We start from the raw sequence: 18,015 nt of genomic DNA, 5'->3' as shown, positions 1-18,015 counted from the left end.
ATTAGGAACCAGGGGTCCCTGAGTCCCGAGACTGGACCGGCCGTCCGCCACATGTCACCATCCCGCGGGGTCCACCCTGCAGGAGAAGAAGAAACTAAAGTCCCGGGGGAAGGTGCTCGGGGCCGTAGCCTCTAGGTTCCCGAGCACCCCGGTTCCCCGATGATCCGCAGAGTCCAAATACCGGGAAGGAAGTGCTCATCCAAGTGCTCGGGAGAGAGTGCTCGGGGCTGCACGTGGCAGCCCCCGAGGACTCAGTTCCCCGAAGGTCTCATCCAAGTGCTCGGGAGAGAGTGCTCGGGGCTGCACGTGGCAGCCCCCGAGGACTCGGTTCCCCGAAGGTCTCACCCAAGTGCTCGGGGCTGCACGTGGCAGCCCCCGAGGACTCGGTTCCCCGAAGGTCTCACCCAAGTGCTCGGGAGAGAGTGCTCGGGGCTGCACGTGGCAGCCCCCGAGGACTCGGTTCCCCGAAGGTCTCACCCAAGTGCTCGGGAGAGAGTGCTCGGGGCTGCACGTGGCAGCCCCCGAGGACTCGGTTCCCCGAAGGTTCGCGCAAGATCATCCGACGACTCGAAGGGTCCCATCGTCGGGGTGTCAGCCAGTCAAGGGCCCAATGCCGCATTTAATAGGCACGCGCGGCCTGACATCCTGACATCCTGACATTCTCAGCTGCCCACGCCCCAGTGTCAGACCCCGCCATACACTGGCAGGGGGGCGTGGGTCCATTAAATGCACGGGTCCCGTCCCATTTCATCTGGATGCCTCGGGGTAACATTGCCAGAATCGAAGCGTTCCGCCTGCCACCCTGCCCTGGCAGAAGAACAAGACAGGGTGGGCGCACCGGACACCTCTGAGGCTGCCCGGTGGGCCCCCTTAATGGCGCCGGAGGGCATCCACAGTGGCGGGTGGTCGGATGCGTGCCGCATTTTTTCACCGCCCCTGTCACTTCGCCAAGACGGAATGATGACGCCTTTCTCCGTGGCACCTTGGTATCTGCACCCCCTCTTTCCCATTCTGGATAAGTCAAGGTCGGCGCGCCTATAAAAGGAAAGGATAGAGAGCCCTCGGGAGATAGACGGAAAAAAACAAGAAAAACAAGGCAAGGAAGCCCAGATAAAAAGGCGAAGAACATCACAAACAAGCAAAAGCCAAGCAAAATACGAGAGCCTCAAGCTCTCTGTAGGTAGCTCACCCCTGTAACAGATACATCCTTGAAGAATTCCCTTCAAGAAGAGATATAACACACACACACAGGAGTAGGGTGTTACGCCTCCGCGCGGCCCGAACCTGTCTAAACCCCGGGGCACCCATCTTTCTCGCACTAGGGCGATCATCTCCCACCAGCCACTGCATTTATTTCCGTTCCCGCTTATTTCCCAGACAAGCTTATCCAGGATCATCCCCCCGGCCGAATCTCTAAAAAGGGGTCTCTCGGGATCCCTGCGACAGGAGTTCATCCTCCGACACTTGTTCTATCTAGGAAAATTGTTTACCCTACATTATGTGTCATATTTTGGGGCATTTCATCATATACGTCTTGTAGCATACATTATTGCATTTCATTCATGCTTATCATTGGACTGGTTATGTTTCATAGAGCACGCCGATCCGTCGATCCCGGAGGCCAAGGGCGGTCCCGACGCGCTCCACCTATTTCAGCCAGTGCATCAAGGCAAGCATCTATCATATTGCAGTTTTGTCAAATTGAATGAAATCTAAATATTGATAAACTATGCTTATATATAGGTTTGTATGTATGGGGAGTTGATGTCGGGTTTTTATGGGTAGAACCTATGTTGATTGCATAATTTATATCTTGAATTGTTCATCTATATCCTTGTAGCCTTGATAACTTAGTAAATGTCTAAGAGTCGATCGAAATACTTAGCAAGGCATAGGTCCCCGGTAGAAGACGAGTAATGGTTCGATCGTTGTTTGCGAGTTTAGGGCTTACTACTTGTTCACATATATGGTTAGTTGGATGTTGGTTGGATGGGTGGTGAGTATGAGACGAGATGTATACGGTGTTAGGGGTGACGTCTGCCTCGAAGGAAAGTCCTAGGGGCAATTCGGGAGAGGAACCCGGGTACCGTAGACCGCTTGCATTGTTTAAGGCCGATCGTCGGGGTAGTTGGCTTTAGCACTTACCTTACTCACCACATGCCGATCTAATGGTAAGGTGAGCCGAATAACTTCACAGTTGTGGCTTTGTGGGCCTGAACATCGACGGTGTGAGCGGTCGGGTTTGTAAGTGGTACTAGTTTGCTTCGGGAGTAAATCTAGTACCGCTGCTCCGAGCGATGCACGATCTACACGGTTGGGGCTGGTTGGGAAAGATTATCACGAGTACCCCCTTGTGTGCACTTTAGCGAGTGGCACAAGTCGTATGGTCCTCGTGTCGTGTGGGTCCAGGAGTATCCCCTGCAGGGTATATAAACAGTTCAAACTGTCGCACTCTCGGTCATGAGAATGCTATTGTTTCATTTGCAGCCAATCGTAGAGTTCTCGTTTGTGGGTGATGGTTCGGATATGTGGTTGATTGTTCGGTTATTATGGTGATGGATGAGTTGGTTCAGTTTACTTATATGTTCAAGTACGTGTGTGACATTTACATTACAGTTTCATTTATGTTCAGTTGATTATTGTAGGTTAGAATGGCATGCTTGGTTAAGTATAGGTGCTCACACATATATGTCTAGGTTGCCTACCGCATATTTTTTTACTTAACCTTATGGTATGTCATTGCTAACAGCTCAATACATAATCCTTGCAGTTGGAATATTATATACCTATATTGTGTAAGTCTTGCGAGTACCTTCGTACTCAGGGTGCTGCCCTTAAGTTGATGCAGGTATTGCTGCTGTCGAGGAAGAGGCTGTCTTTGGCTATTTCGTGCCTGCCGATCAGGGTGGCGGGTAAGAGTAGTTCATCCTACTCTAGGAGGTCGTGCTTTTTGGGGCGGTGCCTAAGGGCATGTGGCACCGCTCTCTCTTTTGCTGTATAGGTTTCTTCCGCTATGTAGTTGTTGTTTCTCTTTTGCTGTAAATTGTTGGAAACCGTTGCATGTTTAAAGAACTTGTAATATAATGTTAATTACTCGCTCTTTATTAATCTATGTTGTGATGTATTATGTTGGAAGACATGTGTTCCGATCTTAGGCATAAAACACGTGCCGGGACTATCAGAGCGGTATTCGGATTAATCGTTGAAGTCGTGATTAAGTAAATGATCGACTTAATGATTAATTTAAATATTGTTTGGACGGTTCCTCACAACGCTGCCGCCTAATCCTACCACCAGGGACTTCTTCTCCAAGCCGAACACCTCCCTTGGCGGTCATGGTATTACTCCTCGATGCGGATCCAGCGGAATAGAGGGGCTCGACCTCAATTTCTAGGCCCCTAACTTCCCTAGTTTGATGTCATACCGGGAGATGCCACTTTCTTCGTTGGTCAGCAACATCGGGGAGGCAAAAATCGCATGTGGGCGTCGAGGCATTAGCCCTTCTCGACCCGCCAATGCAGACTGTGCCGTTGCGGCGACACGCACCGGATCGGGCGGTGATCCTGCTACCATGGTGGCGAGACTTTTCCACGCTCCTCAGACGATTGGAGCGGCTACCAGAGGCGCACGTGAAACTCCTCTAGTCGCCGCACTGTAGCTGGGAGTGATGGAACTCCTCGGGTCACCGCCGCCGCAGGTGGGAGTGGTGGCACTCCTCGGTTCGCCACCGATACTGGTGGGAGTGCTGGCACTCCTTGGTCGATCGATGCAGTTGCTGGCCTAGAGGAAGAGGATGAAGGTTTTGGTCACGGATCGTCAGTGAGGAATTTTTCTTGCTCGTCTGATTTTTCATTCAAGCTTAGCTGATTGATGCTTAGCTGTTGTGATTGCTCTTGGATAGCATACAGGGAACATGAACATTGTGTTTATTAATCTTCATGCATGCATGAAGGTCTCATCTTTCCACTTTTAGTGCTAGGAGAAGAAACAGCTGAAGAAGATCTAGATAGAAGCATTTCAGCAATGTCACATGTAGCTGAACGCACAAATGATAGTTTGCCTTTTGAAATAACATATGCTGTACAGAAGCTTGGAATGTACTCATATATTTTGGTTGCAGCACTTCCATTTGAGTTTTCTTTGAGTATTAATGTGATAGTTACAATTGATAGACATGTTTTTTATGTTCATTAACAGATTCTTTTAACAGTTAACACTATCCGATAGGATGATATTAATCTGATATGGTAGGCTTTTGCCTTATCAGCTAGTTGTAGCTTGCATTGACAATACAAACTGCTAGCTAGTAGGCAACTACATACATGTGAAGAAGCTAGCTAGATCGAACGATCATATATACATAGAGGATGCAACTTGGTGTATTACAGGGCGGCAACAATAGTTGCTGCAAAACGCAGGATGCAGCCTGTCAAAAAAAGACAGGGCGATAGTAGAAACTTACCGCCTAATAATAGATGGGCAAAAACTTAGCGACAAAAAAACAGTAATAAAAGTAATAATATTATAGACAATTAACACCTAAAATCAACAACCCAACCATCTTATAATTCAGGATCTAAACAGCCTCAAGTTTTTATTAGCCAGCTTTTAACAATCCATAAACCGTAAGCTAGCTTTCTATAAGCTCTTACTGATCCAAATAACATATGCTGTACAGAAGCTTGAAATGCATTCAGATATTTTGGTTGCAGCCTTACTTCCATTTCAATTTTGGTGCATTCTAAGCTAGCTAAAATATCCAAAAACCAAACACACTTATTCTCCGGCACTATGATCGACCTGGCGGAATGCTATTCACAAAGTTCGCACCGAGTGGCCGACACGCGGCTAGTGATCGCGCATGGGATCCGCCCGCAATAAACAGCTGTTCCGTCAGTCGACCGACACCACCACGCGTGCCTGGACCTCTCGCAGTCTCGCGGCGCGGACGCGTGCCTGACCTCTCATACGTGTGCGACGCGGCACTAAACAAATGGCCGCGCGGCAGGCGCCCGATCCTCTCCTAAAACACCACGTCGTGCAGGGAGCCAGGGACCCAGCGAAACAACACCACGCCGCACTCTCGTCCTCGCCTTTCCTTCCTCTCGGCCGACTCGATTCCCTCCGCCGTAGCTGTCGTACGCGTACGAAACGATGGTGGTTAGCGTGGCCACGACGGGACCCGGCACGGACGCCGAGCCGGTGCGCTCCACCTTCTTGGCCTCAAGCTGCGGCCGCGACCCGCTCCCCAGGTCAGTCACTAACTTACTATACTGCTAGTGACGGTTCCGTTCACCCAGCCCGCTGCGTTTTGGGCCAGACCACCGCGCCTTCCATTATTAGGACCTGTTTATTTTAGATTGTTTCTAGTTTTTATTTTTGTTAGAAGTGTAGAAGTCAAAACTTAAATAAATGGTTTTTCTGAAAAGTAATTATTAGGAAAGTCTATTTCTGAGAAAATAAAATAGAAGTTGAGAAATTAGCTGAGTTTAGTTTTTCCTAGGAATAGGGTGATTGTTATAAAATTTAAAATTTAAAATCCAAAATAGCTTTTATAAAAACCAAAAATATAACTTTAAAAAAACAGCATCAGAGTCTAAACAAACAGACTTAGTATTAGTACAAGTACCACCACGCGACGTGACCAGTCCACCACCACCACACAAACCGAGCCCACAAGAACCACGTCCTCTCTGCCCGTTAGTGCGGTGGAGCAGACGAGCAGCAGAGAGCGAACAGGAGGAGCAGAAGCAGCCGCCGCCGCAGCCATGGTGCTCTCGCACGCGAGCTCGAGCCGGGACGACGCCCTGTGCTGCACCTTCGCCTCGCGCTACGTCCGCGAGCCGCTGCCGCGGTGACGACCGCGATTCGCTGGCCCGACCGTGGGTGTGGTGCTGATCCGGTGGGTCACATTTCTTGGCTTGCCTGCAGGTACCGGATGCCGGAGCGGTCGACCCCGAAGGAGGCGGCGTACCAGATCATCAGCGACGAGCTGATGCTGGACGGCAACCCGCGCCTGAACCTGGCCTCCTTCGTCACCACGTGGATGGAGCCCGAGTGCGACAAGCTCATCATGGACTCCGTCAACAAGAACTACGTCGACATGGACGAGTACCCCGTCACCACCGAGCTGCAGGTTCGAAGAATCTGGTCATCTCTTTTCGAACTTCGAAGCGCTTCAACTTTGCGCGTTCTGTTTAATTCTAAATAATCTTTACGGATTAGTTCTAAATAATTTTGACTTAAGTTGCTGCATACTTCCTGAATTCCGAGGACCTAAAACCTCAGAGATGTTCCTAACATTTAGGTCCTGCTACTAGAGATCTTTTCAATAAGAGAGCTCTTCTATGGTACTCCCTCCATTTACAAATACTTATCTATTTTGACCACTTTATTTTTTATATGCAAATACTTGACACTAACATATCCTAAGATTTTATTCCAATTTTACCCCTGATATGGCCTACCATACCAACATAGGCCCACTATTAAAAATGGAATGGCAGACACCCGTATTAGAAATATTTCCAATATGCGTGCTAGACATTGGTCAAATTTCTTCTAGAAATTTCATCAATGTGCTTACGTGGCCCTAATTACTCAGGGGTATTTTTGTCAATCCACTCAAAAAGATAACTGCCTTGGGGTTTGTATCATGGCCAAAATGGCCAATGAAATGGAAACGAATGGAGTATTTAACGAGTGGGTCATATATGTGCTGGTTTAATTTAATATCTACTTATGGTATGTTTGAGATTTAGATCGAACTAGTAGGTCCCACTCAAAAATAAATAAATAAACATTATGAGAGCTCCAATTGGTGGTAGTTGGCAGGTGGTGGAGGGAAGAGGGGAGAATCAACTAGAAACAATGTTTTATTGCTTAAGGTCTGACCTCAAACTTAAAAACCGGCCATAGCAACATGAACCTTAATATTCCCTCTTATAATGTACTCTCTCCGTCGCAAAATATAGGGCGTATTAGAATTTGAAAAAACCAAACTTCATAAATTTTGATCAACAATTAGTCAAATTATACACATATTTTAATGTACAAAAGTTATATCAATAGATATGTATTTCATAGATCTTTTAATACAATATTAATTTTGTAATAATTGATAATATATTGCAAAATATATCAATGGTCAAAGTATACTTTCAAAGATTTTTTTTCAAATCCTAATACGCCTTATATTTTAGGACAGAGAGATCCTAAGATAGGGTTTTAAGACCAACTTTTTGGCTTACAATCCCTTTTTGCACACACTAGGGTGCCCTCCGAAACAATTAGTATGGCTACTTTTAATTTTTTTTCCATTGTTTTTTTCTCCCTCCACTCATCTACAGTCTCTTTTTCTTAGAGACCGTGCGAAGCCAACCTTTTGTATGAGAGCCCCTCCTTCTCTCACTACTTCTCTCTCTTCTCCACCTGGAAATAATGTTGATGTGGATGAGCTTATCATAGCCCCTTATTGTATACGCCTTACCAAGAATATGAGGATATGTGGTCCAAACATTTAGGGGCCCGGACGTAAAAGTCATGCCTGATCTTTGGTTTTGGCTTTTAAAAAAAATCCTGATCTTTGATCCGAAATCGATAACTGAAACTCGGTGGTTTTGCCGTGGTTAAGAGAACGTTGAAGTCTTGAACCCAATGGAATAATGGATGAATCAGATCAAGGCACAGACATGCAGGCACGATCTTCAGCGAAAGCTAGAAAATGCTAGAGAAAGAAATATTGTCTGATTTAGTCTTTTACCCCTCTCAAAAGTCAAAACTCTTGGCAAACCTGGAAATGGACTCTCAACTCCAAAACAAGATATTTGACTGGTACTCTGTAATTTCGTTACTTCGGTGAATAACACCGTATGTTAAAAAAAAAGATATTTGACACCATGAACTCTCAAAACTATGCAAAATACCAACTCACACTATGCCTCTCTCATTCTAAACCATCGTGGTTTTGACTGATGTGGCATCCAGTAGGTAACGTTATCTCAAAGCTGCATCCAATCGAACAATATGGACTGTTGTCTGTTGGGTTGTACATGAAAGATAGTAAATTGGGAGTGGAAGCAGAGTCAGAGTCCATAGAGGGGCATCTGTTACGATGCAGAGTAGAGCACCGGTAAACTTTACAGTCATCTAGCCCTTCACTTAACGATATTTATCTAAGCCCACAATGAGAAATACCAAGTGATTGCTAAGGCCATCTCCATTAGCTACCTCAAAATTTCATCCTCTAAAACACTATTACAGCATCCCCTATCACTATTACAGCATCCTTCATTCCATCCTGTTGGAATATGTGTCGAATATGTGTACATGGTGGGTTACAGATAGACTTGAGTTGTAATTGGGTGGGACTAGGATTAGAGTTGTAATCGAACTCCTAATTCTGGGCCTTTAAATAGAAGGCACCACCGTTGTAACCATGGCAAGACAGAAACAGTTGGGGAGGAGCGCCCGTAGTCATGCCCCGAGGATGTAGGTAACTTGGCCGAACCTCGTTAAAAACCATCGTGTCTTGTGTGTTGATCTTGTGCTTGGCTTGATGATCCTGGTGATACTTCCGCTAAATTCCTAACAAGTGGTACCAGAGCTATGAAGAAAGATCAAGGGAAGGCGCGAGGATATGTTCCACACCGCGCAAGGCTTGCACGGGTCTGTGGAAGGACGGCGCAAGGTGGAGCATGGCGGTGATCGACTATTCGGTCGGTGGATTCGGACACTTCGAGCGCGGCGGCTTGAACCGTTCGATGGGCTGCATCAACGGGGATCCATCCAGACGTGGAGATCGGTTGATGGCGGCTGGTGGCTGCTGTTCGATAGGGGTCGGTCAAACGTGACGGCCAGGTTCGACGGTGCGGCTGGAAGACGTTGCGATCAAGGTGGCGGCTTTGACTCACGGTTTGATTGACAAGCGGTCAATTCAGATCGGAGCGGCTGTTGTTTGCTCAAGGTGGAGCAGCGACAGCGGTGATGAAAGTCATGGTGGACTTCGGAGGTTGCAAAGGCGTTCGGGATTACGAAGCAGCGTGATCGACAGCGCGTGACGTGCGTGGCAGGATCGGGAGATCGCACGTGACGTGCTGCGAGGCCGGGCGCGGTGGCGACGTGGATTCTGATCAGGACTCCTGGCGTTCTGGCGATTGAGCGCCAGGTGGGGCTACGGCTTGGAAAATTTGCATGGCCATGCGGTCTAGGCAGGCTTAGGCACGCGTGGTGAGACGGCACGTGTGGCTCAAGAGTCCTCGGTGTGGAGTTCGAGTTTGAAACGGCATCGGCAGCTGCTGTCCGTGTCGGACCCGAGTGTTGAGCAGAGCACGCACGAGCCACGGCTTGGTCCAGAGGCAGGTGCGTGGCGTCGGCGTGTCCGTTCTGAACTCATGTGCCTGGTCATCTACGACGTGTTGCCCGTGTGCTTGCGGGAGAGCTGCGTGGAGCGCGTGGTTAGTGCAGGCGGCTCGATCGCACGCGAGAAGCGTTGCCAGCAGGACAGAGGCGCGGTAGAGCCACGCGTGAGCGCCAGGCCGTGCGCGGCTTGGAGGGCCTGCGGTGTTGGTCATGTGGTGGCTTGGCGGCTGGCTCACGGACGTGGCCCAGTGGGAGGTCAGCTGGATGTGGCCGATCTGGATCGGTATTGAGTCCGGATTGGATTGGTACGAGGGGACTCGGATGACGTGTGCGTACAACATACTGAAATCGAGTCGGTCAGCTGTGTCGATGTCCAGGGGCATAAACACAGGGCGTGCGAGCAACAGAAGTGCAGAACGCAGAGGCAACCGAAGTAGAAGTCCATAGGATTGCGGGAAAATTGCAATTGTGCTGTTCGTGAACTTTTGCTTGTGACGGTTGACGGCGAATGGCGGGCGGCGATCGAGCGGGTCGGCTTCGTCGTGTGCAAGCAGCGTGGCAGTCGACGGGGCTTGAGAGCGGCGGATCATGCACGAGCGGTGTACGAGGCAGGCGTACGCGCGATTTAGCGTGTGCGTAGCAGTGCGTCCACGCGGGGCGCAGGTACGAGCGTGCAAAGGCGCGTTCAGCACACGTGAGGTACACGTGAGTGGGATTCGGCGGTCTGCGGCAACAGGTAGATGGCGTCGATGGCATCCAAATTCGAGGTGATGAGATTTGACGGGACTGGCAACTTCGGGCTTTGGCAAACAATAGTAAAGGACTTGCTGGCGCAGCAGGGGATCCTGAAGGCTCTTAGTGACAAGAAGCCAGTCATGGTAGATGATGACAAGTGGGAAGAGATGCAAGCACAAGCGACGGCGATAATAAGGTTGTGTCTCTCCGATCAGATCATGTACCATGTCATGGATGAAACATCACCTAAGAAGATTTGGGATAAATTAGATGATCAATTCATGTCCAAGACATTGACTCGAAAGCTGTATCTGAAGCAAAAACTGTATGGGCTGAAGATGCAGGAGGGGTCAGATCTTGCTGAGCACGTAAACGTCTTTAATCAAGTTGTCGCTGATCTTATGAAGGTGGAGGTGACAATTGATGATGAAGACAAGGCGATTATTCTTCTGTGTTCCTTGCTAAGGTCTTATGAGTACTTGGTCACAACATTGACGTATGGTAAAGAGGCAGTCAAAGTGGATGATATTCTTGCGGCGTTATTTGCTCATGAACAAAGGAGGAAGAACAATGCTGGTGAGAGTTCATCTGGAGATGCTTTTTTCGTTAAAGGTGATCGAGGCAAGGAGACTAACAAGAAAAAGAAAAAGAAGGGGCCACAGTGCTATAAATGCAAGGATTGGGGACATGTAAGGAAAGATTGTCCAGAACTGAAGAAGGGCGTGGCAAATATTGTGGTTTCCAAGAAAGATGACTCGGATAGCGATGGTGATCTTGTCGTACTATCAAGTGAAAAGTCTTGTGGTGAAGCATGGCTGTTAGATTCGGCGAGTTCATATCATGCAACATCAAATAAGGAGTGGTTCTCTTCATACTCTGAAAGTGATTTTGGTCTTGCTCACTTGGGAGATGACATGGGTTACCGTGTTATGGGAGTCGGCAATATCAAACTAAAGATGTATGATGGACAAGAAGTGCTACTTGAGGGTGTGCGGCATGTGCTAGGACTTAGGAAGAATCTAATATCACTTGGATTTTTGCATGGAGAAGGTTGGCTATATCAGGCGATGTCAGATAAGAAGACCTTAAATGTGATGCAGGATGGCAAGACTGTGATGATAAGTGAGAAGATGGGAGATCATCAATACAAGTTGAAAGGTGAAGTCATGAAGATGGGAGCTGCAAATTTTGTGGAATACGTTCCTAGCGGCGAGGCATCCTCGTCGGATTGTTCAGGATGAGCAGTAGAGATATACAGCTCAAGTCTAGGTACACGGAGGTTCACACATGGCAGACTCAAGTTGACGTGCATATTCGTCAAGGTGGAGTTTGTTGGAATATGTGTCGAATATGTGTACATGGTGGGTTATAGATAGACTTGAGTTGTAATTGGGTGGGACTAGGATTAGAGTTGTAATCGAACTCCTAATTCTGGGCCTTTAAATAGAAGGCACCACCGTTGTAACTATGGCAAGACAGAAACAGTTGGGGAGGAGCGCCCGTAGTCATGCCCTGAGGATGTAGGCAACTTGGCCGAACCTCGTTAAAAAATATCGTGTCTTGTGTGTTGATCTTGTGCTTGGCTTGATGATCCTGGTGATACTTCCGCTAAATTCCTAACACATCCATCTCCAACAGCTACTCTATATCTTATCCACTATCTTCTTTCTCCCTATATTAAACTGTTTTTTGCCCAACCGTCATAACCGCCATAGCAGCATCGTTTTTTCACATGTTTCCGTTGCAACGGCTATTGAATGGCACGGTTAAAATAAATGAGAAGAATTTTATTTATTCGGAAATCCGTCTCATGGACATTTATTTTGTTGCGAACCTGTCCTTTCATTTCAAGTCTCATATCGGTGGTTTTGTGCATTGCTTCTTAAGTGCAATTTGATTGTCCTTTTGACCTACATAAAGTGCTATCAACACCTTCATCAACTACCAGTGGAAATTGCGGACTTCACCAAGGTGTGACATTCTGTTTCCAGCAAGGTAGTTTAGTCGCAAGACCATACTATCTCAATTTCGCGCTGTACAACCACTCCACTTTTCAACTATCAAGAAATGAAATCAATATACAACTGTACCCCTCGCCAGAATTTGCGAGATTTAGTGAGAAGGAATCAACTTGTCAGTCGCAAGGAGGTTACACATTCTCTTTGCAAAAAATTAAAGCTGGAGAAATTACAGAGCAGCTCTAGTTTGGGACACGGCAAAATCACAGATGCTGCTTCGCTTGTCTGACGGCCCCTGATGTGCTGAGTGATAGAATCATCCCTCCGTCTCTGCAAGATGTAAACGGGAAATCACGCGATTAGATCAAATGTTTTATGGCTATAGAACGAAGATAATCGTTTACACAAATAAGCCGGCTACATTGGTGAAACAAGTCTGAATGTACTCACTGAGGCCCTACTTTGACTTCCGCTTCTTTCGTCTCTTTGAGCGGAATTTCTCTTCTTCCCCTTCTGCTTGCTCTGCATCCTTGCTGAGAGCAGACCCTGTGATCTGCGCAAGGGATTCTTTGGCGCCAGTAGTTACTTCACCAAAGAAGTCCTTCACCTTGTCAACCACAGTTTTGAGCTCGTCCTTCTTTGAAAGCTGAGGTAAATAATCTTACTGTTAATGACTTACCAGAATGCTCAAAATATGTCTACCGAAAATTTGAACATTGCTATCAAAGATGCATTTTTTAGATGATCAAAGATGCTATTTCCATTCTTATGTGGAGGTTACTTCTGCATAGGAGAACTTTCCAAGACACTATATCTTAAGCTACTATTGATCATTTGAAATTTATCGTAGCAGACCACAGTTTGTTGAGTCAAATCTCTCAGGAGTGAGCTTAGGATAAAGCAAGATCATGGTTGACAAGAACTAATAATGGGGCCTCAATTAGAATATTATCTATGATAAACCGTGATAGAACCTAGAAAATCCAAGAAACGTACTTCGATCATATTACTTGTCATCAGCGCAGATCTTATGTTTCCATTTTCCTACCCATGCAAAAGTGAAGTAAATTGCAATTGTCCATTTCAACACACGGTCTTCAACACATGGTACGGCGCCTTTGCTGTGTCTATAATCTCATCTTCATCCTTTCTTGGACAGACACATCAAAGCAGTCAGTTGTTAATTACAAGTAGTAGTTTCTTGCTAATAGTAGTTGTAGTTAATTGCTTGCAGTAATTGGAGTTCTGCTGCAAGAACAAGTAGACGCCTATATATGGTCTATCGAGATAGTGAAACAAAATGACCACTTAGAGAGTGTAAAGCAAAGAAAACAACTGCTGATATTGTTAATTACTTTGTAAATGACGGCGGCAAGGTTCCTGGCGAGCGTGTCCTTGTAGATGTACTTGCCGAGGAAGTTGTCCTTGGATGCGAGCATGATCTTCGCCGTCATTCTGCCGGTCACGACGTTGAGCGGGTACCAGAAGTAGACCTACAGAAAAAGCACAAATCTTGATCGATCTGTTTGCAGCGCGCGATGGAAACTGCAGAACGAAATCGAGAAGCAGCAGGAACCGAATCGACGGGTGGAGATGTCAGCTAGAGCTAGGCACTGACATTTGCAGTGCGGATGAATATGACAAAGCGCAGGTTGCCGTCGTCCTCGATCTTGGGCAGCTGCGGCGCGCGCCGCTGCTGCTGCATCTGCCATTCCGACCAGTTCCTGCCTCGGGCCTCCACCACCAGCGCGCACCTCGGCGGCTGCCTCCGCAGCGTCGCCGTAATAAGGAAACGTCCGCCACGCAAAGACATGGATTGGGACTAGAGGACTTACCACAGGCTTGGGAGGACCACGGTCTTCCTACGGCAGCCGAGCAAACGGACGGTGGGGAAGCTTCGGTCGCCGGATCTGCGTCGTCTGCGGGCTCACTGGATGGTGGTTGCTTCCGCCGGCCACTGAAGCCGCCCGCCTCACCTCCGCAAGGACTCGTCAGCTCCACTTCCGCCTCTCCGCGGGAGCAACGGTCACTTCTTCAGTCACCTCGTGAATAGGGATGCGGCCGCCGCATCTCTCCGCAAGTTTGCCGACGCCGACCCCCTCCCCGCTTCCCTGTTCCACTCGATATGGCTTCTGCTGGAGACCAATGCGGACGCCTTCGGCGGCAAACCAGGCGCTACAGTAGTTTGCGGAGCGGAAATAGACACCGCTGGAGATGGCCTAAGTCTAAGAAAATCTAACAAGAAATAATCACATAGTATATACCTATTAAATGATATAATACAATCTCCTCTTTCATCATATAATTAAAGTAGAGGTATAGTTTCACATCACTAAAGTAGATGCGCGGAGTGGAAATATTGCAATTAATAACTACATCCTGATTTTTCTTAATGCACAAATATTTTGAATCTACGTTTAAAGAAGATGGACAAAAATAGTGAAACAAAGGGATAACACTATATATCTAAACCTAATGGCTATTTATTAATTTTGAGTAGGGTACACTCTGTCAATCATTTGCATGCTTATAGTTGTTCATATACTTCTATGTTTTTTTTGTTACCGTTGAATCCACCTAGTCAGAAAGCTAGGTTGCAAACCCATGGACAAGTTATTATCTTGAGCATTCTATGCTTTGTGCCGTGCATTTACTTATTATTTTGTTGATACTTTTGCAGAACCGTTGTGTAAATATGATAGCTCACCTGTTCAATGCACCGATTAAGGAGGATGAGACAGCTATTGGAGTCGGAACAGTGGGATCCTCAGAAGCAATTATGCTTGCAGGTCTAGCATTCAAGAGGAAGTGGCAAAACAAAAGGAAGGAACAGGGGAAGCCATATGACAAACCCAACATTGTCACTGGTGCTAATGTTCAGGTATCCTTTCTGTTTTATGAGTAAGATGCTCAGATCTTAACCATTTTTAAATGTCTAAAAGATGCCTCTGGTGATCTATCATGTTCCTAGGTCTGCTGGGAGAAATTTGCAAGATATTTTGAAGTTGAACTAAAGGAGGTTAAGTTATCTGAAGGATATTATGTCATGGATCCTGTGAAGGCTGTTGAGATGGTGGATGAGAACACTATATGTGTTGCAGCCATCCTTGGATCTACACTCACTGGAGAATTTGAAGATGTTAAGCTATTGAATGACCTGCTTGTGGAAAAGAACAAGGAAACTGGGTAAGCATTTTATCTGTTGTCTAGGGCATTATCATCTCAATGCAGCCATCACAGTGTTTTGATCTAATAGCATTGGTTGATGTATGCTTTGGGTTCTGTGTGGTGGTCAATCATTGTTAGAAGTTTTTAAATAAACCATTTTAAATAAATATTTTGAAAGCAAAGCCGTGAATTCATTTCTGAATGATGGCTGCTTGGCACGCCCCCAAGAATGGTGTAACAAATGGACTGTGCTTGGAGCCACGGGTAAGTCAAAAGTTATTTCCAAAAAATGAACCTTAGGTGAATGTCAAATGAACACCGCCAATGGTGCTATCTGGGACACCGGCATGCCATAGTTTGCAATTATGGCGTGGAAATGTTTGTAGAAATTTCATATGTTGTAATGGTTGGTGTTAAGTGGCTGGAATTTTCCTAAAATCATTCCGAAGAACGTGCTTTACTAACCTCCATATGGAAACGACCAGAGCTGTTAGTGCCAAGCAGAGCAATGCAACATATTGGACACATTAGCTCAAGTTTCTCTCAAGACGCTTACTCTGTTATACCTGCAACACAGTTGGGATGTGCCGATTCATGTTGACGCTGCGAGCGGAGGATTCATAGCGCCTTTCCTCTACCCTGAGCTTGAATGGGACTTCAGGCTACCTCTGGTGAAGAGCGTCAATGTCAGTGGGCACAAGTATGGCCTTGTCTATGCTGGTGTTGGTTGGGTCATTTGGCGGAGCAAGGAGGATTTGCCTGATGAACTCATTTTCCATATAAACTACCTCGGGACAGACCAGCCTACGTTCACGCTCAACTTCTCCAAAGGTACCTTTCTTTGAGGTCTGCGCCATTGCTTTGGTCTTTCTCATGTTGCAGGAGATTTGAGTGCTTGGTAATTTTCTGCAGGTTCCAGCCAGATCATTGCACAATACTACCAGCTCATACGTCTAGGCTTCGAGGTATTTCCACTCTCTTGATTTACAGGCTCCAGAATAGTTTCATTCAGACAGTATATGTAGCAGGCGCCAGGCACAGAATTATTGATGCACTAGTCCATTCATCATGTTCCATTCAGTTTTGTTCATGCTCTTGTGATAACCTGGTATATATTTTGGTGTCACCTTTCCTGCAGGGATACAAGAACATCATGGAGAACTGCATGGAGAACACCGCGATACTAAGGGAAGGCCTCGCGGCAACCGGCCGGTTCGACATCCTCTCCAAGGACGCCGGCGTGCCGTTGGTTGCGTTCTCGCTCAAGGATAGCAGCACGTTCAGCGTGTTCGACATCTCAGACAACCTGCGGAAGTTCGGCTGGATCGTGCCGGCCTACACCATGCCCCCGGACGCGGAGCACGTGGCCGTGCTCCGCGTCGTCGTCAGGGAGGACTTCAGCCGGAGCCTCGCGGAGCGGCTCGTTTCCGACATCGTGAAGACGCTGCACGAGCTGGAAGCGCGCGCGATCCACGCCGTGAATGTCTCTAGCGCCATCGCCGCGCAGACGGACAATGGTGCTGCGACCAAGAAGAGCGTCCTGGAGATCGAGAGGGAGATCACCGCGCGTTGGAGGAACGCGGTGAGCAAGAAGAAGACCGGGGTCTGCTGATGCGTCAAGCGGAGAGCGTGTGATTCGGAGGTTTCATTCACCGTGACGCCTTCGTGTATGCCTGTCTACGTATGACGTATCTACGTAGACGCCTGCTAGCTTTGTATTCTCGTTACGTAACTCCAGATGCTGTATTCGTCCTTTTCACGTTTTTTTCCTTTTCCCTTTTGTGGCTGTGTGCATTTAAATTATGCAGAGACCGTGAATTTTTATTTGTTTGCTTGGATCCACGTATGACGTATCTACGTAAACGCCTGCTAGCTTTGCTTGGATCCATTTGGACCGTGTACGCGTCGTATGCATGCACAGGGCACCATTTGCTGTGTTCTCGTTACGTAACTCCAGATGCTGTATTCGTCCTTTTTATGTTTTTTCCTTTTCCCCTATGTGGCTGCGTGCATTTGAATTATACAGAGATCGAAAATGAATTTTTATGTGCTTGTATTAGTTTGACGATAAAAATCAATAAAGCTTTTTCTATCCAAAAAAGGAAGATGTATTCACGTGGCATTTCGATCTGTCCGTTTGTTGTTTAGATGGTTATGTTCAGGATCTAGAAATAATGGAAGTAGCATATGTTGGATTTGTGCCAGGTCTTGGAACCTTGTATAAATTGTATCAGGCTAGCACAAGTCACCTCGATAACAGGAGATGATGAGCCCAATGACTATAACTGGCTGTGTCGCGGACCTGTCACCATAACTTCCTTAGCAAATATACTCCTCCAACTATACTCCTCACTTGTTCGAATCCAATAGCCGTGGTCGAATCCAGGTTATTTTTAGAATTAAGGATTTTCATTAAGATCATAAAAACATTACATAGATAGATACTGTGGTGTCCTATGGAGAGTTTACATGTGTCAGTTACACTGTACAGGGTCATATCTAAGGTAAAGCCTCGTAGGAGTAACAACAGGGCGACAGAGTTGCTTTGCAGCCTGCCTAGCATGTGTGGCTAATCTATGTGCAACCAAGTGTTACGATCCCACTCAATACTTGCTGTGGTTACTTCTATAGATCACAGGATAATGTCAGATCAAGAATTTAGAGAGGGTTCATAGGAACTAGAGAGGGTTCAGAGGAAGACATGAGAGGCTCTAGATGTCTGATCTTGCTTGCCTTCCTTCATCGAGTCCGGCTTGTCCCCAAGCCGGTGACAATGGAAAGTGATGGCACACCT

The 18,015-nt window shown here is 46.9% G+C and overlaps 2 protein-coding genes across 6 annotated transcripts; one reads left to right on the top strand and one right to left on the bottom strand.

Annotated features, from left to right (window-relative positions):
- The first annotated feature begins 5,633 nt into the window (after positions 1-5,633).
- Positions 5,634-17,109, top strand: LOC133896245 (glutamate decarboxylase 1-like). The gene is made up of 7 exons (XM_062336815.1): positions 5,634-5,854; positions 5,932-6,136; positions 14,734-14,934; positions 15,025-15,239; positions 15,799-16,052; positions 16,134-16,186; positions 16,360-17,109. The coding sequence occupies exons 1-7, from the start codon at positions 5,769-5,771 to the stop codon at positions 16,831-16,833; spliced, it is 1,488 nt and encodes a 495-aa protein (XP_062192799.1). The 5' UTR covers positions 5,634-5,768; the 3' UTR covers positions 16,834-17,109.
- On the bottom strand, positions 11,964-14,271 carry LOC133896246 (protein HHL1, chloroplastic-like). 5 transcript variants are annotated; one of them, XM_062336817.1, is made up of 5 exons: positions 13,889-14,271; positions 13,409-13,546; positions 13,050-13,097; positions 12,515-12,699; positions 11,964-12,383 (listed from the first exon to the last, which is right to left on the bottom strand). In XM_062336817.1, exons 2-5 carry the CDS (start codon positions 13,505-13,507, stop codon positions 12,317-12,319), a joined length of 399 nt encoding a protein of 132 aa, XP_062192801.1. In that variant the 5' UTR covers positions 13,508-13,546; positions 13,889-14,271; the 3' UTR covers positions 11,964-12,316. The 5 variants fall into 5 exon arrangements, 4 of the variants coding, with proteins under 4 accessions (XP_062192801.1, XP_062192800.1, XP_062192802.1 ...); XM_062336816.1 differs by having other exon boundaries at positions 13,409-14,271; XR_009905732.1 differs by having other exon boundaries at positions 11,972-12,383; positions 12,504-12,699; positions 13,050-13,199; positions 13,409-14,271.
- Positions 17,110-18,015: the final 906 nt, after the last annotated feature.

The sequence above is a fragment of the Phragmites australis genome, chromosome 16 (assembly GCF_958298935.1).
Source record: "Phragmites australis chromosome 16, lpPhrAust1.1, whole genome shotgun sequence".
In the NCBI taxonomy this organism is placed as follows: Eukaryota; Viridiplantae; Streptophyta; class Magnoliopsida; order Poales; family Poaceae; genus Phragmites; species Phragmites australis.
The sequence above is the reverse complement of the archived record's forward strand: the minus strand, read 5'-3'. Positions and strand labels throughout refer to the sequence as shown.

Coding starts and splice junctions, on each gene's coding strand:
- LOC133896245 (XM_062336815.1), top strand. CDS start 5,769: ATGGTGCTCTCGCACGCGAGCTCGAGCCGGGACGACGCCCTGTGCTGC. Junction 14,935..15,024: donor TCACTGGTGCTAATGTTCAG/GTATCCTTTCTG, acceptor TCATGTTCCTAG/GTCTGCTGGGAGAAATTTGC. Junction 16,053..16,133: donor CACGCTCAACTTCTCCAAAG/GTACCTTTCTTT, acceptor AATTTTCTGCAG/GTTCCAGCCAGATCATTGCA.
- LOC133896246 (XM_062336816.1), bottom strand. CDS start 13,507: ATGACGGCGAAGATCATGCTCGCATCCAAGGACAACTTCCTCGGCAAG. Junction 13,098..13,408: donor TTGCCGCCGTCATTTACAAA/GTAATTAACAAT, acceptor TTGCATGGGTAG/GAAAATGGAAACATAAGATC. Junction 12,700..13,049: donor TGACAAGTAATATGATCGAA/GTACGTTTCTTG, acceptor TATTTACCTCAG/CTTTCAAAGAAGGACGAGCT.